At 45.5% G+C, this 26,897-nt stretch overlaps 2 protein-coding genes across 3 annotated transcripts; both read left to right on the forward strand.

The window, feature by feature from the left end:
* Nucleotides 1–5,862: 5,862 nt before the first annotated feature.
* LOC148660042 (zona pellucida sperm-binding protein 4-like) lies at nt 5,863–9,936 on the forward strand. The gene is made up of 14 exons (XM_088637618.1): nt 5,863–6,274; nt 6,635–6,757; nt 7,006–7,124; nt 7,210–7,411; nt 7,563–7,681; nt 7,982–8,081; nt 8,156–8,278; nt 8,367–8,539; nt 8,684–8,781; nt 8,875–9,002; nt 9,128–9,308; nt 9,396–9,537; nt 9,647–9,722; nt 9,854–9,936. The coding sequence occupies exons 1-14, from the start codon at nt 5,911–5,913 to the stop codon at nt 9,934–9,936; spliced, it is 2,031 nt and encodes a 676-aa protein (XP_088493744.1). The 5' UTR covers nt 5,863–5,910.
* A 6,110-nt stretch (nt 9,937–16,046) lies between these two features.
* Nucleotides 16,047–20,423, forward strand: LOC148660043 (zona pellucida sperm-binding protein 4-like). 2 transcript variants are annotated; one of them, XM_088637615.1, is made up of 15 exons: nt 16,047–16,489; nt 16,625–16,744; nt 16,997–17,115; nt 17,201–17,402; nt 17,560–17,678; nt 18,173–18,272; nt 18,347–18,469; nt 18,558–18,730; nt 18,867–18,964; nt 19,058–19,185; nt 19,314–19,494; nt 19,582–19,723; nt 19,833–19,908; nt 20,032–20,158; nt 20,322–20,423. In XM_088637615.1, exons 1-14 carry the CDS (start codon nt 16,087–16,089, stop codon nt 20,115–20,117), a joined length of 2,070 nt encoding a protein of 689 aa, XP_088493741.1. In that variant the 5' UTR covers nt 16,047–16,086; the 3' UTR covers nt 20,118–20,158; nt 20,322–20,423. The 2 variants fall into 2 exon arrangements, with proteins under 2 accessions (XP_088493741.1, XP_088493740.1); XM_088637614.1 differs by having other exon boundaries at nt 20,032–20,120.
* The last annotated feature ends 6,474 nt before the right edge of the window (nt 20,424–26,897 follow it).

A 26,897-nucleotide genomic window follows, 5' to 3' on the forward strand; every position in this document is an offset into this window, starting at 1 on the left:
AGTACATGTGCATTAAAATAGTAATATAACGCAACGGGGGCTCAGGCGGGCGCCCTTGCCGCATTAGGTCGGCTCGAACCCGGGACTCCCGCGTCTCTCTGCAGCGACCCAGCCCGGTGAGGCAAAGAGAGATCTCTCTAAAGCCCAGTAGCTGTAGTCCTGCTATCACAGGGAAGGGCGGTGACGTCACCTGCTCTGGTACGCCGGCTCTTACACAGTGCCTGTCGGCCGTAAGCGTTACAATAATAATAATAATAATAATAATAATAATAATAATAATAAAGTGCCTAAAAGTGGCTTCTCAAAGCACTGTATGGTAAGAAAAGGCACACAGTGAGAGGAGAGCAGAATCAGGCAATTACAATAAGGGTTTAGAATACAGTAGGAAAGCAAAGGGGCAGACACAAAGCCATTGAAATAAAAGTCCCTCTAAAAAAAGGTTTTCAGTCCTGATTTGAAAGAGCTCAGGAAAGGTGACTCTCTAATGTCCTTAGAGCTAGAGTTCCAGAGCTTTGGGGCATAACAGGAGAAAGCCCTGTCACCCCAGAGTGTAGACTGGCTTGGTGTACAGACAGGAGACCAGAATTAGAAGAGTGAAGGTTGCGAGGTGGGGAGTAGGACGATAGTAGCTCAGACAGCTACCGAGGTGCCAAGGCACGCAGGGCCTTATAGGTGAGCATGAGGATTTCGAAGTCCAATTTTGAAGGAAGCCTGTGCAAGGACTCCAGGACAGGAGTGATGTGATCACTTGCACGAGACCTGGTCAGGATTCTGGCTGATGAATTCTGGACATAGTGTAGTTTGTAAACAATTACAATGATGAAGGGAAAGTGTGCTCTGAAAAAACACATGAAGGAATTTCCAAAGCTTTAGTTCAAGTTACATAAAAAATATTTTATTGGAGACATTTCTGAACAACACATACACAATGGACAACACTGTATACACATTTCCAACTATCGAAAAGACTGCTAATGTATTATTATTATTATTATTATTAATAATAATAATAATAATAATAATGTTGTTGTTGTTAATAATATCTAATTATAGTTAAACATTAATAATGATTGTTAAGCATTTTCTGATTCTAAGAATAACACTTTAAATGAATATAATAATCGCATCTTCTAGTTTTCGAAAACAGTTACACTATGTCATATTGTCATTAGCCAAGTTAAATTTTCATCAGCCCATGTTTGTTTTCTCAGGTCAGCACAGTCCAGTTGTCCTCGTTGACTGAAAATAAGATTCTGTACAATTTTTCCGAGGACCGTTTTGATCATCTTTACCGGGTTTCTTTAACTACCCGGAGTGCCGTGATATTTCAAAATACACGTACATTATTTCATAGTACAAAGCTTTGATTTATTGCCGAATTCACCTTATTTACTTAACTTTGAACTTGAATGAACGCGTTATGCCCGTCGTTCTGTAATTTTTTGTACTGGAATAGACGAAATGAAATGCTTTTAGTATTACAAAGTTTCGAATAAACAGAGGGCGATATTGCCAAGTTTTCCTTAGTTTACTTAACCTTTTTTGAGTCGAGCCTGCTGAACATGAACGAACACGATGCGTCATTGCTTCTGTGCAGGGATAGACACGATGACATTCACTTTCATCGAACTGCGAGCGGAGAATGAAAAATATTTTAAAATACTGTAATATCTGCCGACATGCACTTTGCCAGTGCAAAAGCAGTATCAATAACAGACGGCATTTTGACCTGACCAGCGTAAGCAGGGAGTGACGTCACGCGAGTCCAGGTGTCGAAACAGTGAGCCCAGACGTGTGGGTATAAAAAATGACAGAAAAAAAATCAGAACAACAGCAAAACGAATTCCATCTCCTCCTGCAAAGTCTTAGAGGACAGTACCGACGAGCTATAGATCCATGGTTCAGGTTTGAAAATGGAACAGCCTTTCCACTGAATTCACTCTAATTGGATTTATGGTATATTTAAATCAGCTCTTTCGAGTCATCGAAACTGCTGTGGTTGGTCTCGGAAGCCAAAATAAGAAGTCTTCCCTTTCTTTTCCACCGAGAACCGCTTCCCCAAACGCTGACACCACTTCTTGTAAATGAGTGATGTCGTCCTACTCAATACTCGGCAATATGCCGCAAATACCTGTTCACGGCAGGATTCGAGTGTCAGTTTTTTTTTTTCTCCCGGCGCGATTATTCATTAAATGGAAACCTTCCCGGCTGTTGTATATAATTCACCATCCCGTGAAGATCTGTATCCCCTTTCAGAGCGCCTGACTGACTGCTCCTTCGCTGCCTTCGTATTGTCTGTAGTAAACGCGCCAATCTTTTTATTTATTTACATCCTGTGATTTGCATGTCCCGAACAGGAAAAAGAAAAATGACACACAAGCATTGTCCGCGCTCTTCCTGGTTCCCCTGTCTTATCTACAGAAAACACAATCCGTAAATGCTGCGGAGGACGTAAATACGTTGGAAGACAGCTTTTAACAGACGAAACAACCTTGCGTTTTCTGTAGACAGGACCACCCGAGAGAGCGCAGGCAATGCTAGTGTGAGTGTTTGTCTTGGTGTTTCTTGTTCTCACTTTCTTCCACTTGTTCAGCAAAAGTCTTTCCTGCTGCAGTTTCACATTGTTTCACAGTTTCTTACACATTTGGAGTCAGGAGCCGTCCTGGGCGAAGTAGGTAACTGCATTAGGGCCCCGTGGCCAGCAGGGGGCCCCCTCAATGTGCAACACAACCCATTTTTAATAAGCGCATTCAAATGTGAGTGAAAAATTCCCCTATTCTGTTACTGCAGTGGAATATCCTAATGGAAGCCCAGTCATAAAATTAAGAATCAGGATGCTTCAGGCTGCAGTACAGTTTCACTTTAAAGCTTAGAATGTCAGCTTGACATTATTCTATCATACAATGCTAAAATATCCACAGACACCAGTGGAACAATCAATAAATCAATATTGTTTTATCAGTGTCTTGTCCTAATATTCATACTGTACTGTATATGGATATTTGGTAACCATGTTTTGCCATTTTCTAATCTCGATTCTTGCTCAGATATTTGTATTTTCCCCCTTTTTAGCCTCGTCACCTATGCAATACCGACTTTCTGGAGATTAGACCAGCACTAACTGTACTCCTCATGATGGCAGTTTCACTTCAGTGCAGGACAATGTTCTAATGAACTTCAGCTGGAACCTTTAAAAGTGGCTTCTCAAACCACTTTACAGCAGTAAAAACCAAACAAAGGAGGCAACAGAATTACAGAAATGGGGAAAAAAGGGGTTTGCAATACAGTAGGACAATAAAATGGCAGACAGAACCAGTCCAATAAAAACCCTTCTAAAGAATGTGTGGATCACTTCCACAAGCCCTGGTCCTGATACTGGCTGCTGAGGTCTGTACATGCCCAGTTCTGTTCACTGTGCATGTAGGCACCCTGGTGAGCGAGGAGTTGTAATCAATTTCAAAGAGGATGAAAATGGTGACTCACTTTTCTTAGCTACTGTAAGAGGTAAGCATAGGAGATAGTCTGATATTTGAGGGGAAGGAGGAGGATTTTACCATATTTGCACATCTAGGTGCCTGGATCTAATATGAGCAGCAGGTGCAGTGTCCTCCACAGACAGGGATACTGCACTGGCTTTACAGAGTTAATGGGAGGAGCCCAGAAGCAAGACTAAAGTCCTGTTGCAGTTAAAAGAAATAAATGTTTGTTCTTAACACTTGCTTTCATATAGAAAAGTGTCTAATTACAGTATGTATTGTCAGTTCTTGGGTGCTCTTATTCTATGCAAATCAAGTATGCAAATCAAGGGCCGTTTAAAGATTCGTGTTTCAAGCCACGTATTTAAAAAAAGTGAGGATTGGTAACTTCCTGTATCACAAGACCATTGTTTTCATACTTTTCATTGTATTCGGCATTCTGCTCTACTTGGACATACTGTAATATAGTGCATACACCCTGGACACATCGCAGCTCTATTTATATTGAGCTCTGTCTGATTTTATTTTATTCCATTTCTGTTGCAGTATTACAGTGGATATAAAAAGTTTACACACCCTTATTGAAATTGTGTGTTTTTGTGATGTAAAGCCAGAAATTAAGATAAATCACGTCAGACATTTTTCCATCTTTAATGTTTTAATCTTTTAACCTTGCAACCAACAAAATTCAAGAGAAAAACAAATAGATAATTATTAGGAAAAATAATTTAAATAAAAAAAAAACCACAACACCATGGTTGCATAAATGTGACTTATATCCACTGTATGAGTCATCATGTAACCTTATTTTGTAACTTTAATTTTGTGATTTCTACCCCCTCCCCCGCCCCCTTGAGCTCGCAGAAGAGACATTTCATTTCCAGCAACTACTGCTTCACGGTGTATTGTTGTGGATTTGATAAATACAATTTGACTGATTTGATTGCAAAAAGAAAAAAATCTTAAATGTGAAAAAGAATCAGGATCTTTTAAAGGGGGCACGATGCACCGAGATAACCCAGGTAGTTCATAATTCGACTGCAAAACAACATTGGAAACTCTACCGTCTCACATGCAGACCAGGGGAATCTTGGAAAGGATTTTTATTTTCAGATAAAACAACCGAACATATAACCAACACACTCGGTACTTTTAATTACTCGATGTGATTAAATCAACGGGTTTGCATTTTGTGCAATTTGAGTTCGGTGGGGTGGAAGTTTTGCATTTGAAAATAGCGCCTCCCTTTTCGAAGTATGACGCAAATACAGAAAGATCACGACCATCAGATCTTTCAATTGTGATCTTTGATAAGCTGACCCCAGTGGCAGGGAGTTGAAATGGTTTCTGATATATTGTCTGCATCTCCAGCGGAGACCTCTTTGAAAGCTTCATTTGTCGAGAACGTTATAATGATCGTTACACACGATAGTAAACCTTGAAAAATATTGTTACAGTTGTGACTATAGATTACAATTGCAATTCGCGAGAATAAGTTTTCACCGAAACAAATTGCACCCGTTGTTTTCATCACATCGAGTAGTTAAAAGTACCGAGTGTGTTGGTACCTTTAAACTGGCTTGTACAGTCACGTGATTACCAGAAAAAACCAAGGCGCTATATCTCGGAACCGACAGCAGCAAATCGCTACATTCAACAGCACAAACCGGCACAACGTAGCACTAACGAATGAGATGGGTTTCATCGTTTGTGCTGTCTGTAGGGGGGGTCAACCTCAAGAAGATGCGTTTTTAAAAAGTTATGCCGACACACACTCTATCCGTATTAGGAATACAACTGAACGGAAATTAACTAGTTAAATGTTCCCGTTATGAACACACTTCTCACCTTGAAGAAGACTCTCCTGTAATCAACTTGTCATCTGCCTTCGCTTTCAACCTTCATGCCTAATATCAGCTCGTGAGAATGTATTGTCATACGGAGGTGTTTGCTGGCGTTTCAATTTGCTCAGGTCGTCAACACAGCGGGATCTTCGAACACAGTGAAAGTTACCGCGATCTGCATTACAGCTATGATGTTAATATTATGAACAATCATTGTGAAATGCAAACACATCACAGTACAATTCGATCAACGGCATTTCATCACGATTTAATTAGGTTGTTTACAAGTTGTATTAATGAAATTTACGCTTTGCTGTAACTCTTCATCCTTTTCAAGATTATATTTTATATTGTTTCAGTTTAGACTGATGATACAAGAACAAGTTGATCACAGAGTATCCGGGCAGTCAAGCTGTGTCACGTGATTTCACTCGCAACACCCGCGTCCGAAACAGCGTGTGAGAATGTTCTGGACTTCCTTACCTGCTCCTGATTGGCCCACAGGACAACGCGCGTCTCAGTGCGTGTATATAAGCCCCAGCAGCAGGACCGATAGTTATTCTTTCTCTTGAAGTGTTTTTGTGTGAAAAATGGGGAGAGGAGTGGGAGTGATGGATTTCCTTTTGCCTGGATTGTTAGCATGGCTCTGTGTTGCAGTGGCCCAAGCCCAGCTCAAGGGTCCAGGTGCTGTTTTTGGTGAAGAGGAAGGTTATGATGGTTTTGAGCCAAATGTGGGTAGTCCTGTATTCCAGGAGACCCCACCAGATGGATATGATGGTTATTCTGCTGGAGAGATGAGAGGAGTGCTAAATGGGGGAGAGCAGGACTTGATGGAAATGAGCTCTGATGCTGAGGGGGAAGAACTGGATAAGGACTCGAGTGCTGATGTGCAGAGAGATGAGGCAGCAGTGACAACTGGTCCCTCTGAAGCAGATCCTCCCTCTTCTGATCCTGGTAGGGGGTTTCTTCAAATCTGTGGAGTGAATACAACTGCATGGTAGTAAAGTAGTTCTGCTGTATTTCCTCTAAGAGGAAGTCTGGATGTATAGGAGTGTTCATGACCAGTGGAATATCTGCATGCGTACTTTGCATATGGCTGCTCCTTCTCTCCTTTAAGTAGGTTACAGCAGAAATTCCTTCTGACGGAATCTTCATCTAGACTGAAGTGCATTCTTGTAGCTCTTCACAGGAGCAAGTAAATGTTTATTCTGTGCTGAAGACAACCCTTTACTTGTTCCTTTGCTTCTACTGCAGCTACCAACGTGAAGGTCTTTTGCCCAGTAACACTTCTTGCGGTCTTCTCTTCCCTCCCAGACTCTCAGGGAGACCCCGAGCAGCAGCAACAATCCCACAGCCGCCCCCTGCTGTCCTGTGGCAAGAGCAGCATGATGCTCAAGTTCTCTGTGAGGAGGTTCAGCCGAGTCTACCTGCTGAAGGGTGAGGTTCTACCCTGTCCACTGTACCTGCATCCTGCAGCATAAGCCGCCCATAGTGGTATAACATGAGTAAGCAGCTGTGACAGGCTGGAGTGGGGGACTTGCTGTAAGTTCCCACAGGAGGAGGTGGAGAAGGAATACAAATTGTTCCTCTTGCATCCTGTTTATGCAAGGGGTGTCATTGATGTGTCCCTTAGAGGGAGAGCTTAGCTGTATGAATTTAACCCCCCTCTTTCCTACTTCTCCCAGGTAAAATGGCTCCTCTCTTGGTCAGTAGCCTCCCCAAGAGATGTGGGCACAAGGTGTGGACCACCAGGAGCTGGCTGGTGCTGGTGGCTTCCTACAAAGGGTGTTACGTCAGGACCTGGGTAAGGAGCCAGTCTGGTGCTCAAACATGCCTGGGTGAGGTTTGTCAGTGAGGAATTGAACCTGTGATGCTCTTCTCCACTGCAGAGGAGGAACCAAAGGCAACACTATGCCCTGACAGTGAGATACTATGACAAAGAGCGGAGGAGATGGGTGACTGGCACTGTGTCCTGCCATGTTCCAGTTGCCCCTCCTCCCCCACCCCCTAGAGGCCTGACCATCTCCTGCAGTGAGGTGTGCATGACTGTGACCCTGCCTGCTGGCCCCCTGGAGGAGATCAAGGTTCAGAGTGAGTGATTGGCAGTGAGCGCACCACTTCAGCGGGGTGTCGGTGCATTTCCCTGGTAACATGCACTGTATCGCTGGAGAGATGTAAATACATTCTAGCACCTTGTCATAGGCCATGAAATCTGACCATAAATCTTGTGGTCCCTGTGCAGGTTCCTCTGGCAGTCTGGTGTCTGTTCTGGACACTCCATCCTGTGGATACTCCGTGACTGCAGGGCAGCACCTGAACACCCTCTCTATCCTGTACACTGGCTGCCATGTCCAGCTTGTGGTGAGGAGATTCACCTCATGGTTACATAAAGCTATTATGGCCAGTGGGTGGGTGAGCCTTCTATGGGTGTGAGCACCCTCCAACTGAAGAAAGCTGAGCTGTTTTATTGATCTCTTTCCAGCATGGAATAACCCTTTACTTCCTCCTTAGCAGCCTATGTATACTAATGTAGCTAGCTAATTAAGATTTCCAGCAGGCACTCCAAATAAGACCACAGCTGGTCCCTGAGCAGAAGGAATTGCATTTGATAGCATCTTCAACTTCTTCCCAGCAGTGTATTAATGGCCTTTATTGTTGTAGGATCACCGCTACACTGTCAAGGTAGTGTATGTTCCGAAAGATGGGCCAAGAGGAGAGATTGTGGTGTCCTGTCCCTATCGCCCCTACAGACCAAGGGAGGGTGAGTGAATAGGTCTCTTTGGCTTAGACATTCCTTCCCTGGTTGTGCTGACCTGTCTAATCTGATCACTGTAGGCTGCAAGATACCCAGGAGCCATCAGGTGGCCTGTGGTCCAGGGAGGCTCTCCACAGCCCATTGCTTGGCCAAGGGATGCTGTGTGGACCCAGAAACATCCTCTTGCTATTATCCACTGGAGGGTAGGCCTTTTCTGTACTATCCCAGTCCCAGGCCACTTCCCACCCTAAATGGAAATGGACAAATCCTGACTTGCCCTTCTCTCCCCAGAGTGCACTGCCGACAGGCACTTTGTCTTTGCTGTCCCTCGGACCATCTCTGTACCCCCTGTGGATCCTGCCAGCCTGGTGATTGCTGGCAATGCTTCCTGCACCCCTGTCATCTGTACCTCAGAGTTTGCCATCTTCAAATTCCCTGTCACTGGCTGTGGGACCCATGCTTTTGTGAGTACAGTGGGGGGAAAAGGACCAGTTAAGAAGCCCTAAAATTGACTGGATAGGGTTCCTCTGAACAGGAGAACTACTGTACCCTCCTGTGGGTGGTCATTAAGCATGTACTTACCCTGCTTCTACCTTGTCTCTGCTCAGGTGGTAGGAGAGACCACCATCTACCTGGCTGAGGTGGAGACTCTGGCCAGGCGGAACATCCAGAGCTATGGAGTCATTACCAGGGACAGCCCCTTCAGGTGAGCAGGGATACCATGTAGTTCTGAGCTCCATTTCATGATCTTGGGTCTGTTTAGGTGGTAGCACTTGTGTAATCCTCCACTGCTCTCCAGGCTGCTGGTGGAGTGTCGCTATGCTGAGGGGAACCTGGCCAGCACAGGCTACCTGGTGAAGAGCCCCTACCTGCCCTCTGCTGTCCTGTCCCAGGGAGTGTTTGGGGTGCAGCTCCGGATTGCTACAGGTGACGCATCTTGGCAGAGGGACAATTGCTAAAAATCTCTGGTTTGGGTTGAACAACCTGCTTTCTGTAGGATTCCCAACATGGTACAGCAGTATAAAATGCTAAGCAACCCTTCTGTCTTCTAGATGAGAGCTACTCCAGGTTCTACACTCAGTACCACCGCCCCCTCCGGCTCCTGCTGGGGAACCCAGTCTACCTGGAGGTGCGACTGCTGAACTCTCCAGACCCCAACCTGGTGCTGCTGGTGCACTACTGTATTGCCTACCCCCGCTCTGGCCAGGCTGTCTGGGTGCTGCTCTATGATGGGTGAGGGGCTACTGCATGTGCAGCTCTCTCCCTGGGCTGGTCAGTGGGTTGCAGGCAGTGTCCTGATCTTGGTGCCTCTCCCTGCAGCTGCCCCAATCCTCTGGACTACGGCCACATGTCCACCCTCCACATCCACTCCACGCTGCCTCTGCCCAAGCACCACCGCCGCTTCCACATCCAGACCTTCCAGTTCCTTGACAGCACCTCCTACTCCTACATCAATGAGGAGGTGAGGCTTTTTGAGGATGCAGGCTCTCTAGATCCCTGTAGAGCCACATGCTGAGTTGTCACTGTTATCCCCACTTTAAAATCCCTCTTGCCATTCCCCTCTCCTCCAGATCTACTTCATGTGCTCCACAGAGCTGTGTCTACCATCCGAGCGGCAGTGTGTGGAGGGCTGCTTTGATGGCCGCGGTGAGTGTCTGCAGTTTCATTCTTCCCCAGCATGGGTTCCTTCTGCATGTGCTCATCTGATGCCTTGCTTTGAGCTGCTCAACAGTATCTTCCCCTTGGGGGGTGTGGGGGGTTTCCTGTTTCTCCTGCAGAAATCCCGGTGCTAGAAAACCCTGATGCTGACAGGCGCTGTGTCAGGACCCCCTGTCCAGGAAAGAACAGCCCCAGGAACTGAGGGGTACGTAGGGTACCGGTGCACTCCTTGATCAGCTTTTTAATGCTGAGTGTAACATCAACAAAATACTATGAGGATTCCCCTCTAGGGCATGGGTCTACTTCTCATCTAAGGCCTACTGCAATTCCCATCTATTATCCTGCTCCTGTTGCAAGCTTCTTAAGGAAACCTCTCTTTCTGTGCTCAAAGAGCTTTTTCTCCTCTTTTTCAGGTTCCTGCCTACTGCTTTGTGCTCCAGGGACCAGCAGCCTCTGTGTGGCAGGATGGTTTTGTTGGAGGAAGTCAATCCTAATAAAGATGTTGCAAGTGACTATGTGCTGAGTAATTGGAGAGGGGGGCTGGGCTCTTGAGCAAGTAAAATGGGTGTCATTATCCATGGGATGTCATGGGCTTACTGACTGTAAGGGTTTAATAGTGCCATCTGGCATTTACATTAGTTGCTACAGTGAGACCCTGTCATTCCTTGGTCAATATAGGTTACTGCCAGTGTCTTGGTGAAGTCTGCTTCCACTCAAATGTCAACCTGGTTTTTAGTGAACTTGTCTTTTAGGTATTTTTCTGTTCTGGACACTTTTAGTCAAGGCAGGTTGAGCTTTCGCCAAAGCACTGTCTATTTTCACAAAAGTAGTTTAGGGTTTTTGCAAAATATGCAGCATGACCTGTAAGAAGGAATTCCTAAACCTTCTGCTTAGGCTCTACCTGGAAGCTAGGCAGGGGGTAGTAACCTGTAGCTTCCACAATGAGTTTGTGGACCTCTAGCTTTAAAGAAAGGTGTGTAAGATCCTACAATCATGAGTGATGTGGTTCAGGCAGCGTTAACAAGAATGTCTCTGGGGTGTCTATACAGATCTCACTACTGCTACCACCTGTGAGACCAGTGTTATACAGGGTATCTCAACTTGTTCCATGATGCTATTCCTCCCTGCGCCAGTGACAAGGTGGTCTGGAATGGTTTGTGAACGAGAGGACTGTCCTAAATCACTCCTTTTTAAACCTCTAGCTGTAGAAGTGGGTCCATTTAAACATGGATAATAAGTTTATGAAAGAACTTGGATATAGGTTCACTTCTGTTGTGTGAAAATATTTTCCTAGTCCATGTCTGCATCTGTGGGATGGTAGACTTTCTGATGTTATCCACTACCTTGTGCACTTTGTACGTACAGTAGTACCCTTTAAAAAAAATCCTGCTTTTTTTTTTTTGTTCCCCACCAGTGACGAATGTGTTTTGTGGGGAAGGAGCATCAAGTGTCATCTTCAGAGTGGCCACTCCAAGCTTTTCAAAATGCATGTCGTGACAGATGGGTTGAATCTTTGCATGTCCATTGGTGCACATGTCTGAGAGAATGAGAAACTGATTACTTCTTTTGATTTTAATCAATCACACTGCAACGAAGTGCTAGCTAAAGCCTTTGTGCAAATGTTCACTTTTTAATGCTACATCCGCAACTCTTCTGATTAGGGTATGATATCGTGGGCTATTTTTTCCCGTTTACACAAAAGCACAGAAGATACTAACAATGCAACATAAACTGCTGCCCCCCACCCATGTAACAGAGGAAATTAGATTTGTCCTTGCATTGGTAATGGAGTGCTTGCCCTCGGCAGACGGGGTTACTGACAGTCAGGGTCGCCTTGGATTTTCACTTCATCACCCATTAAAAGGTGCTGTGTCTTGGGAACGAAAGCAGCAGAAACGCACACCCCGGCACAAGCGCAGCACTAAAGAATGAGGTGGGTTTCAGCGTTTGTGGGAGGGCCAGCTTCACTCTGCTGTTCCAAGATGGGCTCTCTTGTTTCGCTGGCAACTCATTAGTTCTGAGGAGGTCTTTCAATTTTTTGTTTTAAAGCGAGATGTTAATCAGCTTTTATAGTGCTCTTTGGTATCTTAACATTAAAATACTGAAAGGGGTGGCTGTTTGTTGTACGCTTCGTTATCAAATGGTCCAGAGAGCATAGGACTCAACTGGAATTAGCGGACATTTGCAGCGTTAATAATTGCTGACACTTATATAGTGCTTTTTCTGGACACTCCACCCAAAGCCCTTTACAGGTAATGGGGACTCCCCTCCACCACCACCAGTGTGCAGCCCCACCTGGATGATGCGACGGCAGCCGTAGTGCGCCAGAAAGCTCACCATACATCAGCTATCGGTGGGGAGGAGAGGAGAATAATGAAGCCAATTCATAGAGGGGGATTATTAGGTGGCCATGATTGGTAAAGGCCAATGGTAAATTTAGCCAGGACACCGGGGTTACACCCCTACTCTTTTCGAGAAACGCCCTGGTATTTTTAATGACCACAGAGAGTCAGGACCTCAGTTTTACATCTCATCCGAAGGACGGCACCTGTTTACAGTATAGTGTCCCCGTCACTATACTGGGGCATTAGGACCCACATGGACCACAGGTTGAGCGCCCCCTGCTGGCCTCACTAACACCTCTTCCAGCAGCAGCCTCAGCTTTCCCAGGAGTCTCCCATCCAGGTACTGACCAGGCTCACACCCGCTTCGCTTCAGTGGGTTGCTAGTTGTGAGTTGCAGGGTGATATGGCTGCTGGCTGTGTTCTTCGTAAGTTCTTCGTAAAGGAGGACGTCTTTTTTCAGCACAACCTTTTTTTTGGCTGGTCCGACAAAGTAACAGACAGTGTCGCCTGTTGCAGTCCAGGTCGTTGATTTTTGAGGGAAAAAATGGTCTCCTTGCGGTGATACAGTACATACAATTTCTCTATTGCATACAACTGACTATGATTAGTAGTGTTTAGGAAAGTGATTTAACGCGTAGTTGCGTTTCCTGGCAGTTTTGGTTTTCGTCATTATCTCTACTCGGGGTCACACCGTGTTTCAAGCTCTCCCCCAACATTGCCTTTCGTAAACGGTAAAGCACGTCTTAAGGAGTTACGAAGGACCTTGTTTTCGTTCTAATAAAGTGTCTTCATCGTTCTGTGGAACAGTATCTATGATTACGCAGAACCTGAATGCGCAGCGGTTTTGCTGTGTGTGAAATATTTCTCTTCTCAAGCTGTATGAAAGCCTTTGTCAGGTTTCTTTGGTGTCCAGGCGATCAAGAAATAAGACGAATTTGTTTGCTGGCTTTACACAGAGCTCAGGTGATATTCCGAGCGTGATCTTGGAGCATTGTGGGTCAGTATCTGCACTGTAAGAGGCATTTTGAGTAATGCAGTGTAAAACCCCGCTTCGATAAGACCATAAATAGGTAAACGGTCTTTTGACAGGCTGTAATAATGGACATGTTTTACTTGTTTTAATGAATTATACTCATTGCAGTCAGTACCGTAACTCTATCTTTGTCAAAGTTAGACTTTTGTTGTTTTACTTTAGTCCTCTCATTCAGGAAGAAGTACTGTAGATCACACGCTGCTGACCCGCGTGTGAGTGGAGATTCTACCCTCAGTACCACTGGCCCACTCACTGTTTCTCTTTGCTTTTCAGGGTCCTAGGAACTGGTTCTGGGTCCAAGATGTTGTTGGAGAAAGTGAATCCTAATAAAAATGTTTAACTGGATGTCTTGTCAAATGGATGAGGGAGCTGAGTTTATTAAAATCTCTCCAATGAATATAGTAATATCCCAATTTTTCTGGACTATTCTTGTTTACTGGAATTGCTCTATTTGGAACAGCTTGCCAAATGTCTAGATGGTGTAACCCACTGATTTTGTCTACAGTTCTTTCCCAAGGCACAGGGGAAGGGCTGTAGTTGCTGAAAGGAGAGCATATCTGCATGTCATTCTAGGAGTCAGGAATTGCGCTTCTCAAGGAGTATTCAGCATGAACTCCTCAGTAGTGAAGAGCTACTCAAGGCAACTATTGACTCCATTTACAGCCACTGCTGTATAAACCCACTCAGCAGGAAGTTGGCTTTTGTGTTTGTAACAAGCACAATGGTTTGTAGACATGGGCTGTGTTTGTGGTTAAACTTCTGTGTTCACAGAAACAATCAGTTCCCCGGTGCAAAAACACCTGCTAGTAAGAGAAGGGGGCACCAGCTGTGTAATAAATCGGTTGCTCTTGACCTCTGCTACATATGGTGTCTGGACCCAAAGCTGGAGCTTGAAATTTCCTGAAGATCCTCAAGACGAAAGTAACCCAAATTGCTCCATGTAAACAGCCAGCTGTCTGCTCAGTTACAAGAGTAACTGCGTTGGAAGACCATTACTAGTCTAAATAGTGAAATACTAGCCTTCAACATTGTATTCTGAAGGGGGGTTTTGCAACTGTAAGCCAGGCTCTAGCTGTACAGTAGTTGACTTCTATTCTGGAGTCACTACATCTGGTCAGACTTGTTGCTGTCAAAGCTTCCAGAACTGGTGAGGTACCTGCATATGCTGGTAGTACCTGACGACTGGGGCTCCTGGTGCCCCCACAAACGTGCTGGGTTTTGTTCCAGCAGTTACACTCCTACTCCCCCTTCCATGACATCATGTTAATTTTAAGTGTTTGTTCCTACCTTTAATATGTTGGGGCTTTAACTATTTTGGAAGTGAAAGAAAATCCCAAACTGTTCTGGAAGAGGGGAAAAAAATACCCATATTCAACGGAAGCAACTTCTTAGATCAATTAACACTTCAATCATCTAGCGATGGTGGAATGGGATGAAAACCAGCAGGTGTGTGTGAGGAGGGGCAGAAGGACACTGTCTGAGAACTAGTTGCCCCGAAACATAAAACCCATCTCATGTAATCAGAGATGTAAACAGCCTGTGAGGTCAAGCTTCTTCACAGTCCTCTTCAGAGACACGTAAAAGAGACCCATATACAGTACCCCTATAGAAGGTGGATTTACACCAATACAAGCGAAATATTGAGGGAAAAAAACACCAGTTTATTCGGGTGGGATATCCTTGCCTTATTAACACAATATACAAGAAAGTAAGATTACATTTACGCTAAACTGTTGCAGGACAGCGTTAATGGTAAAAGTGCTTACTATGTAAAGGACAAGTTAAAACGTATTTAACATTATAGGATAAGACAGAAGTTCTGTTGAATCCTTTTTTGTCACCATCTTATGCGGACGTATTCGATCCACATAATGTTTTCTCATATAAACAGACAAATAGTGTCGCTTGTTGCAGCCGGTGCCAAGAATAGATCTCGGCTTATTGCGGAGCTGGATACAGACACGACCAGATTAATTAAGACGGGCTATGGGGAGTGGTGGTATGAGAGATGATCATCACTGTTTGTGTTTTAACACGTGTAAAATGAGCTGCATTTCCCACAAGCTACAGCAATGCGTTCGCATGAAAATATGTTCTCATTAAGAGCATTTCTCTTTGCTACGCCCGTTCCCCTGGATAAAGAGTTTTACACAGCCTTAATGACATTAGTTTCGCTTCTCCCGTTAAAGCTTTTTATCGCATCTTCATTTATCAATGAAAACAAATCTATGATTAAGAGAACACCAAGCAAGCACATTTTTTTCTGTGGAAATCTTTTCTTCTCTCAAGCTATACGAATGTATTTCTTACGTTTTGATTAGGTTCATACAATCGATAAATAATACGGCGTGTTTTCCAGCTTTTCACTGAGCTCATACAGTAGCAAGATCTTCTAACTCGGTAAATAATACCGCGATGATCACAGCAACAGTCATGCTGTATAAGATCAATGCGGAACTTACGCTTCCATTTTACGCTGAAGTTTATGAACAGCATTTCATCAATCTTTAATAATGGGATTGTTGACAGTTTATGAACAGCATTTCATCAATCTTTAATAATGGGATTGTTGACAGTTTATGAACAGCATTTCATCAATCTTTAATAATGGGATTGTTGACAGTTTGTATTGTAACGCAACAGTATTAATGAGATTTACCACTCCCGTTTAATGCAGTCAATACTGTAACTCTATATCTTAGTGAAAGTTAGACTTTAATTGGTTTAGTTTAATAGGCTGATTCAGAACAATGTAGCTAAACACTGTCCCGTACATGTCTGCGCCGTCATCTTGTGTCACGAGATCTCATCCTCAACCCCAATACAAACTTCAGCGCGTGAGAATGTTGTGGCCTGCTTACCGGATGCTGATTGGCTTACAGGACCGCGCGCGCTTCAAGTGCCTGAATATAAACCCCAGCCGTAGAGCAGAAAGTTATGCTTTCTCTAGAGTTTGTATTTGATTTCATTGGAAATGGGTGCTGGTGGTACTGTTGGGGCTTTATTCTTGCCTGCATTTTTAGCATGGCTCTGTGTTGGAGTGGTACAAGCCCAGCTCAAGGGTGGTCTTTTTGATGAAGAGGAGGGTTATGATAGTTTTGAGGCAAGTTTGGGTAGTCCTCTGTTCCAGGAGTCTCCAGAAGATGGATATGAAGGTCATTCTGTGGGAAGTGGAGTAGGTGAAAGAGGGGAGTCAGTAGTACAGAGTAGGAAGGAGCAGGACTTGATGGCAATGGACTCTGACTCTGAGGGAGAGGAGGAGATGGACAAGGACTTGAGTGCTGATGTGGCTTCTGAGAGCATCACAGGCATGCAGAGAGATGAAGCAGCTGTGACATCTGGCCCCTCTGGAGTTGAGGACCCTTCACCTGAAAGTGGTAAGGTAGTGTTCACTCTCAGCTGAAGCAAGGGGATGGACACTTCTATATAGATCAGCTGGTTCTTTCCCCCTGACACTCCACTCAGCCTATCACCTATAATGCATCTCATTCCTTGTCCTGTTGCTTTCCCAGACTCTCAGGGAGACCCCGAGCAGCAGCAATCCCACAGCCGCCCCCTGCTGTCCTGTGGCAAGAGCAGCATGATGCTCAAGTTCTCTGTGAGGAGGTTCAGCCGAGTCTACCTGCTGAAGGGTGAGGTTCTATCCTGTCCACTGTACCTGCATCCTGCAGCATAAGCTGACCATAGTGGTATAACATGAGCAAGCAGCTGTGACAGGCTGGAGTGGGGGACTTGCTGTAAGTTCCCACAGGAGGAGGCAGAGAACAAATGCATTAACAGGACTTGAGAGGAACCATCTGCAAGGGATGTCATTGTGTTACTTAGAGCTAGAGTGAGCTTAGCTGCATGAGTTTAACCCCCCCCCTCTTTCCTACTTCTCCCAGGTAAAATGCCTCCTCTCTTGGTCAGTAGCCTCCCCAAGAGATGTGGGCACAAGGTGTGGACCACCAGGAGCTGGCTGGTGCTGGTGGCTTCCTACAAAGGGTGTTATGTCAGGACCTGGGTAAGGAGCCAGTCTGGTGCTCAAACATGCCTGGGTGAGGTTTGTCAGTGAGGAATTGAACCTGTGATGCTCTTCTCCACTGCAGAGGAGGAACCAAAGGCAATACTATGCCCTGACAGTGAGATACTATGACAAAGAGCGGAGGAGATGGGTGACTGACACTGTGTCCTGCCATGTTCCAGTTGCCCCTCCTCCCCCACCCCCTAGAGGCCTGACCATCTCCTGCAGTGAGGTGTGCATGACTGTGACCCTGCCTGCTGGCCCCCTGGAGGAGATCAAGGTTCAGAGTGAGTGATTGGCAGTGAGCGCACCACTTCTGCAGGGTGTCGGTGCATTTCCCTGGTAACATGCACTGTATTGCTGAATAGATGTGAATACTTCTTAGCACTGTGTTCATAGTATGGGCTGTGAAATCTGTCCATAAATCTTGTGGTCCCTGTGCAGGTTCCTCTGGCAGTCTGGTGTCTGTCCTGGACACTCCATCCTGTGGATACTCTGTGACTGCAGGGCAGCACCTGAACACCCTCTCAATCCTGTACACTGGCTGCCATGTCCGGCTTGTGGTGAGGAGCTTCACTTCATGGTTTCATGAACAGAACTTGGTTGGACCCTTGACAAATAACCCAGTCATCCTAGCAGGCAATTGTCTCAGTAAGATGACTGAGCTTCTAGCATCCTCACATACCTCTTTAGGATAATAGCAATGCCTGTTGGCTGTATGTTTGGCATATATTTGGAGTCCTTAAACAAGTAAGGCTATTTTTTTGGGGGGTGGGATATGTATTGTTTGGGCTGTGGAGCCTTCTTTCTTCATGTGTAGGGTACTTGCACCCAAAGAGTTTTACAGTTGAAATGTTTTATCCATCTCTTTCTGGCATGGAATAACCCTTTACTTGCTCCTTAGCAGCCTATGCATACTAATGTAGCTAGGTACTTGCTAAGACGTCCAGCAGGCACTCCAAATCAGACTACAGCTGGTCCCTGAGCAGAAGGAATTGCATTTGATAGCATCTTCAACTTCTTCCCAGCAGTGGATTAATAGCCTTTATTGTTGTAGGATCACCGCTACACTGTCAAGGTAGTGTATGTTCCGAAAGATGGACCAAGAGGAGAGATTGTGGTGTCCTGTCCCTATCGCCCCTACAGACCAAGGGAGGGTGAGTGAGTAGGTCTCTGTAGTTTAGTAATTCCTTCCCTGGTTGTGCTGACGTGTCTAATCCGATCACTGTAGGCTGCAAGATACCCAGGAGCCATCAGGTGGCTTGTGGTCCAGAGAGGCTCACCACAGCCCATTGCTTGGCCAAGGGATGCTGTGTGGACCCAGAAACATCCTCTTGCTATTATCCACTGGAGGGTAGGCCTTTTCCATACCATCCTAGTCCCAGGCAACTTCCCACCCTAAATGGAAATGGACAAATCCTGACTTGCCCTTCTCTCCCCAGAATGCACTGCCGACAGGCACTTTGTCTTTGCTGTCCCTCGGACCATCTCTGTACCCCCTGTGGATCCTGCCAGCCTGGTGATTGCTGGCAATGCGTCCTGCACCCCTGTCATCTGTACCTCAGAATTTGCCATCTTCAAATTCCCTGTCACTGGCTGTGGGACCCATGCTTTTGTGAGTACAGTGGGAAAGGGACCAGTTAAGAAGCCCTAAAATTTAGACTGGATGGGGTTCCTCTGAACAGGAGGACTACCCTCCTGTGGGTGGTCATTAAGCCTGGACTGACCCTGCTTCTACCTTCTCTGCTCAGGTGGTGGGAGAGACCACCATCTACCTGGCTGAGGTGGAGACTCTGGCCAGGCGGAACATCCAGAGCTATGGAGTCATTACCAGGGACAGCCCCTTCAGGTGAGCAGGGATACCATGTAGTTCTGAGCTCCATTTCATGATCTCGGGCCTGTTTAGGTGGTAGCACTTGTGTAATCCTCCACTGCTCTCCAGGCTGCTTGTGGAGTGTCGCTATGCTGAGGGGAACCTGGCCAGCACAGGCTACCTGGTGAAGAGCCCCTACCTGCCCTCTGCTGTCCTGTCCCAGGGGGTGTTTGGGGTGCAGCTCCGGATTGCTACAGGTGACGCATCTTGGCAGAAGGACAGTAGCTTAAAAACCTAAGGTTTCGTTTGGACAACCTGCTTTCTGTAAAATTCCCAACATGGAGAAGTGTTGTGTAGCATTTCATACCGCTATACCATCTTCTAGACGAGAGCTACTCCAGGTTCTACCCTCAGTACCACCGTCCCCTCCGGCTCCTGCTGGGGAACCCAGTCTACCTGGAGGTGCGACTGCTGAACTCTCCGGACCCCAACCTGGTGCTGCTGGTGCACTACTGTGTTGCCTATCCCCGGTCCGGCCAGGCTGTCTGGGTGCTGCTCTATGATGGGTAAGGGGCTCCTACGTGTGCAGCTCTCTCCCTGGGCTGGTCAGTGGGTTGCAGGCAGGGTCCTGATCTTGGTGCCTCTCCCTGCAGCTGCCCCAATCCTCTGGACTACGGCCACACTTCCACCCTCCACATCCACTCCAAGCTGCCTCTGCCCAAGCACCACCGCCGCTTCCACATCCAGACCTTCCAGTTCCTGGACAGCACCTCCTACTCCTACATCAATGAGGAGGTGAGGCTTTTTGAGGATGCAGGCTCTCTAGATCCCTGTAGAGCCATGTGCTGAGTTGTCACTGTTATCCCCACTTTAAAATCCCTCTTGCCATTCCCCTCTCCTCCAGATCTACTTCATGTGCTCCACAGAGCTGTGTCTACCATCCGAGCGGCAGTGTGTGGAGGGCTGCTTTGATGGCCGCGGTGAGTGTCTGCAGTTTCATGTTCTTCCCCAGCATGGGTTCCTTCTGCCTGTGCTCATCTGATGCCTTGCTTTGAGCTGCTCAACAGTATCTTCCCCTTGGGGACTTCCTGTTTCTCCTGCAGTAATCCCAGTGCTGGAGAACCCTGATGCTGACGGGCGCTGTGTCAGGACCCCCTGTCCAGGAAAGGAGAACGGCCCCAGGGACTGAGGGGTACATAGTGCACTCCTTGATCAGCTTTTTAATGCTGAGTATGTCAACAAAATACAATTGAAGATTGCCCTCTAGGGCATGGATGCATGTCTCATGATATCTAATGCCTACTGTAATTCCCAATTATAATGCTGCTCCTGTTGCAAGCTTCTTAAGGAAATCTCTTCCTGTGCTCAAAGAGGGTTTCATCCTCTTTTTCAGGTTCCTACCTACTGCCTTGTGTTCCAGGGACCAGCAGCCTCTGTGTGGCAGGATGATTTTGTTGGAGGAAGTTAGTCCTAATAAAGATGTTGCAAGTGGTGACTGTGTGCTGTGTAACTGGAGTTGTGGTGGGGTGGGTGGCTGGGCTCTTGAGCAAGTAAAATAGATGCAGTTATCTATGGTGTGTCATGGGCTTACCAACTGTAAGGGTCTAATATTGCCTTCTGGTATTGACATTAGTTGCTACAGTGAGAGCCTGTCATTCCTTGGTCTATGTAGGTTACTTCTAGTGTCTTGGGTGAAGTTGGCTTCACCTCTCAAGTGTCAACCTGACTCCTAGATTCCAATAACCCTGTCTTGTGGGCTTCTTTCTGTTCTGGACACTTTGCATCAGGGCAGTGTCTGCTTTTGCTAAAGCAGAGTGTTTTCACAAAAGGAACTTTAAGGTTTTTGCAAAGTATGCAACATAATCTAAGAGGAAATTTATACGTCTTTACCTTCTGCTCTACCTTGAAGGTGTGGGAGTTGGGGTAACCTCTAGCTTCCACAATGAGGTTGTGGACCTGTATCCTTAATGAAAGGTGTGTAAAATCCTGCTTGCATGAGTGATGTGATTCAGGCAGTGTTAACAAGAATGTCTCTCAGTTGTCTGTACAGACCTCACTAATGCAATTACCTGTGAGACCATTGGTGTACAGGGTATCAACTTTTTGTTCCATGATGCTCTCTGCACCAGTGACAAGGTCATCTGGAATGGTTTGTGAACGAGAGGACTGTCCTAAATCACTCCCTTTTAAGCATCTAGCTGTACAAGTGGGTTTATTTAAACATGGATAATGACAGTTTATGAAAGAACTTGGATATAGGTTCACTTTTGTACTGTGAAAATCATTCTTGGTCCACATCTGCATCTGTGGGATGGTAGACTTTCCAATATTTTGCAGATGTTATCCACTACCCCTGTGCACTTTATGTACAGTAGTAAACTTTAAAAAAATCCTGTTTCCCCATGCTGCTGTTCCAAGATGGGATCTCTTGTGTCGCTGGCAACTCATTAGTTCTGAAGAGGTCTTTCAATTTTGTTTTAAAGCAAGATGTTAACTGGCTTTTATAGCGCTCTTTGGTATCTTGACATTAAAATACCAACAGGGGCAGCTGCTCATTGTATGCTTCGTTATCAAATGGTCCAGCGAGAGAGCATTGTAGGACTCAACTGGAATTAGACATTTGCAGCATTAGGTTCTTCGTAAGGAGGACGTCTTTTTTTTTTTTTCAACATAACTTTTATTAGTCCGGTAAAGTAACGGACAGTGTTGCCTGCTGCTGTCCTGGTCATTGATATTTGAGGGGAAAAAATGGTCTCCTTGTGGTGATGCATACAATTTCTCTATTGCATACAACTGACTATGATTAGTAGTGTTTAAGAAAGTGGTTTAACGCAAAGTTGCGTTTCCTGGCAGTTTTGGTTTTCGTCATTATCTCTACACGGGGTCACAACGTGTTTCAAGCTCTTCCCCAACATTGCCTTTCATAAACGGTAAAGCACGTCTTAAGGAGTTACGAAGGACCTTGTTTTCGTTCTAATAAAGCGTCTTCATCGTTCTGTGGAACAGTATCTATGATTACACAGAACCTGAATGCGCAGCAGTTTTGCTGTGTGTGAAATATTTCTCTTCTCAAGCTGTATGAAAGCCTTTGTCAGGTTTCTTTGGTGTCCAGGCGATCAAGAAATAAGACGAATTTGTTTGCTGGCTTTACACAGAGCTCAGGTGATATTCCGAGCGTGATCTTGGAGCATTGTGGGTCAGTTTCTGCACTGTAAGAGGCATTTTGAGTAATGGGGTGTAAAACCCCGCTTTGATAAACACTTCAATAAGACCGTAAAAACATAAACGGTCTTTTAACAGGCTATAATAATGGAAATGTTTAACTTGTTTTATTGAATTCTACTACTCTTCATTGCAGTCAGTACTGTAACTCTATTGTTGTCAAAGTTAGACTTTTGTCGTTTTACTTTAGTCCTCTCATTCAGGAAGAAGTACTGTAGATCACACACTGCTGACCCGCGTGTGAGGTTCTACCCTCAGTACCACCGGCCCCTCTGGCTCCTGCTGGGGAACCCAGTCTACCTGGAGGTGCGACTGCTGAACGCTCCAGACCCCAACCTGGTGCTGCTGGTGCACTACTGTGTTGCCTACCCCCGCTCTGGCCAGGCTGTCTGGGTGCTGCTCTATGATGGGTGAGGAGATAAGACTTTATTGATCCCGAAGGGAAATTGATGTTACAGCAGCCCACGACAAGCAAAAAAACAAAACAAAACAACAGACATCAGGATAGATGAAAAATTAGAATGCGTACAGTAATACAAAATAAATATAAAATTAAATAAATAAAAATAAATACATAGGTGTGTGCAAAATATGATCATAGTCACTGTAAAAACAATAAAATATGTGCAAAATGTGCATAGGTATATACAGATTGAGTGTCCAAAAAGTACAATGGAGCAACATGCTGTCCATAGACGAGCAGATGAAGGGCTAACAGTCCTAGCCTAGAGCAGCGTTATACTGTACACCCTGACAGCTGCAGGGAGGAAAGACCTGCGGAAACGTTCCCTTGAACACCGTAGCTGGAGCGGTCTGTTGCTAAAAGTGCTCCGCTGCCCAATAACAGTCCCATGAAGCAGATGAGAGGTGTTGTTCATGATGGCCGTGAGCTTGGTCAGCATTCTCCTCTCAGCCACCACCTCCAGGGGGTCAAGGCTCAGAGCCAGCCTTCTTGATAAGTTTATTGAGCCTATTTACATCTCTTGCCATGATGCTGCTGCCCCAGCACACAACAGCGTAGAAGATGGCCGCCGCCACCACTGATTCATGAAAAATGTGTAGCAGTGTTCCACACACACCAAAGGACCTGAGTCTCCTAAGAAAATAGAGTTGGCTCTGACCTTTCTTGTACACGGCATCAGTGTCACCAGACCACTCCAGCTTATCATCCAGGTGTACCCCTAAGTACTTGTAGGAATGTATGCCCTCTATGTCCTCACCCTGGATGGAAACAGGGTTCAGCGGAGACTTATTCCTTCGAAAGTCCAGTACAATTTCTTTGGTCCTGCTGGTGTTAAGCTGGAGATGGTTAAGATGACACCACTCCACAAAGTTGGTAATCAAGCTCCTATATTCCTCCTCCCTCCCCTCTCTAATATACCCCACAATTGCAGAGTCATCCGAAAACTTCTGCAGAGGACATGCCTCAGAGTTGTACCTGAAGTCAGAGGTGTAAAAGGTGAACAGGAATGGAGCAAGGACAGTCCCCTGTGGGGCCCCAGTACTGCTAACAACCATTTTGGACACGCAGCTCTGTAGCCGTACATACTGTGGCCTGCAGGTCAGATAGTCTATAATCCAGGGCAGGATTATAGACTATAATGGGAGTGTCCACCTGCGCCACCCTTAGCTTATCTCTCAGTAAAGGTGGATGGATGGTGTTAAAGGCACTGGAGAAGTCAAAGAACATGACTCTCACAATGCTCCCCTTCTTCTCCAGGTGAGAGTTAGCTCTGTGTAGCAGATAGATGACTGAATCCTCCACTCCCAATTGTGACCGGTAGGCGATATTTAAGCTCTTCTCTATTATGGGTTCCTTCTGTGAGCCCTGTGATCCCTTGCTGTGAGCTTCTCCATAGTATCTTTGCCTTGGGAACCTGCTGACTGCTCCTCTCTTGAAGAAATTCCAGTGCTGGAGAACCCAGATGCCGACAGGCACCGTGTCAGGACCCCCTGCCCAGGAAAGGATGAGGGCCCCAGGGACTGAAGGGTAATTATTGTTGTGGGAAATCCTTCATCCAAGGAGCAGGACACAGTCTTTCATGGATTAAGATGTTTTATTGAGCATCAACGCGCGTTGGGTCTGCCCCGCAGAACAGACAAACCGCAAAGGTTTCCCAGCTCTTATATACAGTATGATCTCAGGAAGATGGTTTGTTTCACAGCTTCATGTGTATTCGTCTTGCCCTTCGATATGTAGCATGAGTTGACCAGTTGGTCCTGTCTCAAGTCCTGTCCTTTGATGTGTAGCTGTCCTTTGATATGTAACATGAGTTGACCTGCTAAGTCCTGTCCCAAGTCTTGTCCTTTGATCTGTAGCTGCAATTGTTGGAGCTGCTTAAGATATATTAAGACAGCCGACATATTACACAATGTGCTTGAATTAATACTGTAGTGTTGAATAGAGATAAATTATATATTTTCCATCAATAATATATATATATAATTGTTTTATGTTCTACTTCATTATCTCCTAGCAGTTGCTTCCACTAATGGCTGCATAATTTCCCTGATGCATATCTGTCAGATTTTAGTGTGAGTGGTCTGTAGACTATGGATTTCTTGAAGTTGTGTATGTACTGTAGTAACGGACGCTTGATGTATGAATTACTTTTGTGAATTCAATGGAATTTCTCCTTGATCAGTTTGTTGCCCACTCACTGTTTATCTTTGTTTTTCAGGGTCCTAGGAACTGGCACTGGGTCCAAGATGTTGGAGAAAGTGAATCCTAATAAAAATGTTGAACTGGATGTCTTCTATTGTCTAGTGGATGTGGGAGCCGAGTTAATTAAAATCTCTCCAATTAATATTGTAATATCCCAATGTCTCTGGGCTATACTTGTTTACTGGAATTGCTCTATTATGAAGGATCTAAATGTCTAGATGGTGTAAACCACTGATTTTGTATACAGTTCTTTCCCAAAGCACAGGGGAAGGCCTGTATTTGCTGAAATGAGTGCATATCTGCATGTCAAGAATTGAGCTTCATGAAGCAGTTCTTTCCGGGCCCTATGCAGACAATACGATCCAGTACAGTAGGAATAAAATCATGCAGGAGAAGGGATGGAGACAAGGGGGCGTGTCCAAGGAGTGCAGGTGTCCAGGGGAAGTGAGTCCGGGGCAAACAATCCATATAGGAAATCCAAATGGGTAATCAGAAAAAAAGGCAGAAGTCCATGGCCAGGTGAACCATCCGGGGTTGGGGGGAGAACAGGAACTGGGTTGGAACCGGCGAAGGGAATCAGGATCAGAAAGTTAAAAGCATAATGGAGCCAGACACAGCAGGATCCTGGGCTCTCACGAAGCGGAATTCAATGAAGAATCCCAGGTGACGTCTACGCCTGGCATTTAAGGTGGAACTAAAGAGGGGCTGGAATAAGGGACAGGTGTGGGGAATGAGGTAGAACGAGGAAGGGCTGGAGCGCCCTTAAGAGGAGGAGTAGCAATCGTGACATCAAGAAGTGTACAACATGAACTCCTCAGTAGTGACAAGGTACTCAAGGCAGCTATTGACTCCATTTACAGCCACTGCTGTATAAACCCACTCGGCAGGAGGTTGGCTTTTGTGTTCACAGAAACAATCAGTTCCCCAGTACAAAAACACCTGCTAGTAAGAGAAGGGGGCACCAGCTGTGTAATAAATCGGTTGCTCTTGACCTCTGCTGCATATGGTGTCTGGACCCAAAGCTGGAGCTTGAAATTTCCTGAAGATCCTCAAGAGGAAAGTAACCCAAATTGCTCCATGTAAACAGCCAGCTGTCTACTCAGTTACAAGAGTAACTGCGTTGGAAGACCATTACTAGTCTAAATAGTGAAATACTAGCCTTCAACATTGTATTCTGAAGGGGGGGTTTGCAATTGTAAGTCAGGCTCTAGCTGTACAGTAGTTGACTTCTATTCTGGAGTCACTACATCTGGTCAGACTTGTTGCTGTCAAAGCTTCCACAACTGGTGAGGTACCTGCATATGCTGGTAGTACCTGACGACTGGGGCTCCTGGTGCCCCCACAAACGTGCTGGGTTTTGTTCCAGCAGTTACTCCCCCTTCCATGACATCATGTTAATTTGAACTGTTTGTTCCCACCTTTAATATGTTGGGGCTTTAAGTATTTCGGAAGTGAAAAAAAATCCCAAACTTTTCTGGAAGAGGGGAAAAAATACCCATATTCAACGGAAGCAACTTCTTAGATCAATTAACACTTCAATCATCTAGCGATGGTGGAATGGGATGAAAACCAGCAGGTGTGTGTGAGGAGGGGCAGAAGGACACTGTTTGAGAACTAGTTGCCCCGAAACATAAAACCCATCTCATGTAATCAGAGATGTAAACAGCCTGTGAGGTCAAGCTTCTTCACAGTCCTCTTCAGAGACACTTAAAAGAGACCCATTTACCCCTATAGAAGGTGGATTTACACCAATACAAGCGAAATGTTGAGGGGAAAAAAACACCAGTTTATCCGGGTGGGATATCCTTGCCTTATTAACACAATATACAAGAAAGTAAGATTACATTTACGCTAAACTGTTGCAGGACAGCGTTAATGGTAAAAGTGCTTACTATGTAAAGGACAAGTTAAAACGTATTTAACATTATAGGATAAGACAGAAGTTCTGTTGAATCCTTTTTTGTCGCCATCTTATGCGGACGTATTCGATCCACATAATGTTTTTTCATATAAACAGACAAATAGTGTCGCTTGTTGCAGCCGGTGCCAAGAATAGATCTCGGGTTATTGCGGAGCTGGGTA

Source organism: Lepisosteus platostomus, chromosome 6 (genome assembly GCF_059453375.1).
Source record: "Lepisosteus platostomus isolate fLepPlt1 chromosome 6, fLepPlt1.hap1, whole genome shotgun sequence".
Taxonomy (NCBI): domain Eukaryota; kingdom Metazoa; phylum Chordata; class Actinopteri; order Semionotiformes; family Lepisosteidae; genus Lepisosteus; species Lepisosteus platostomus.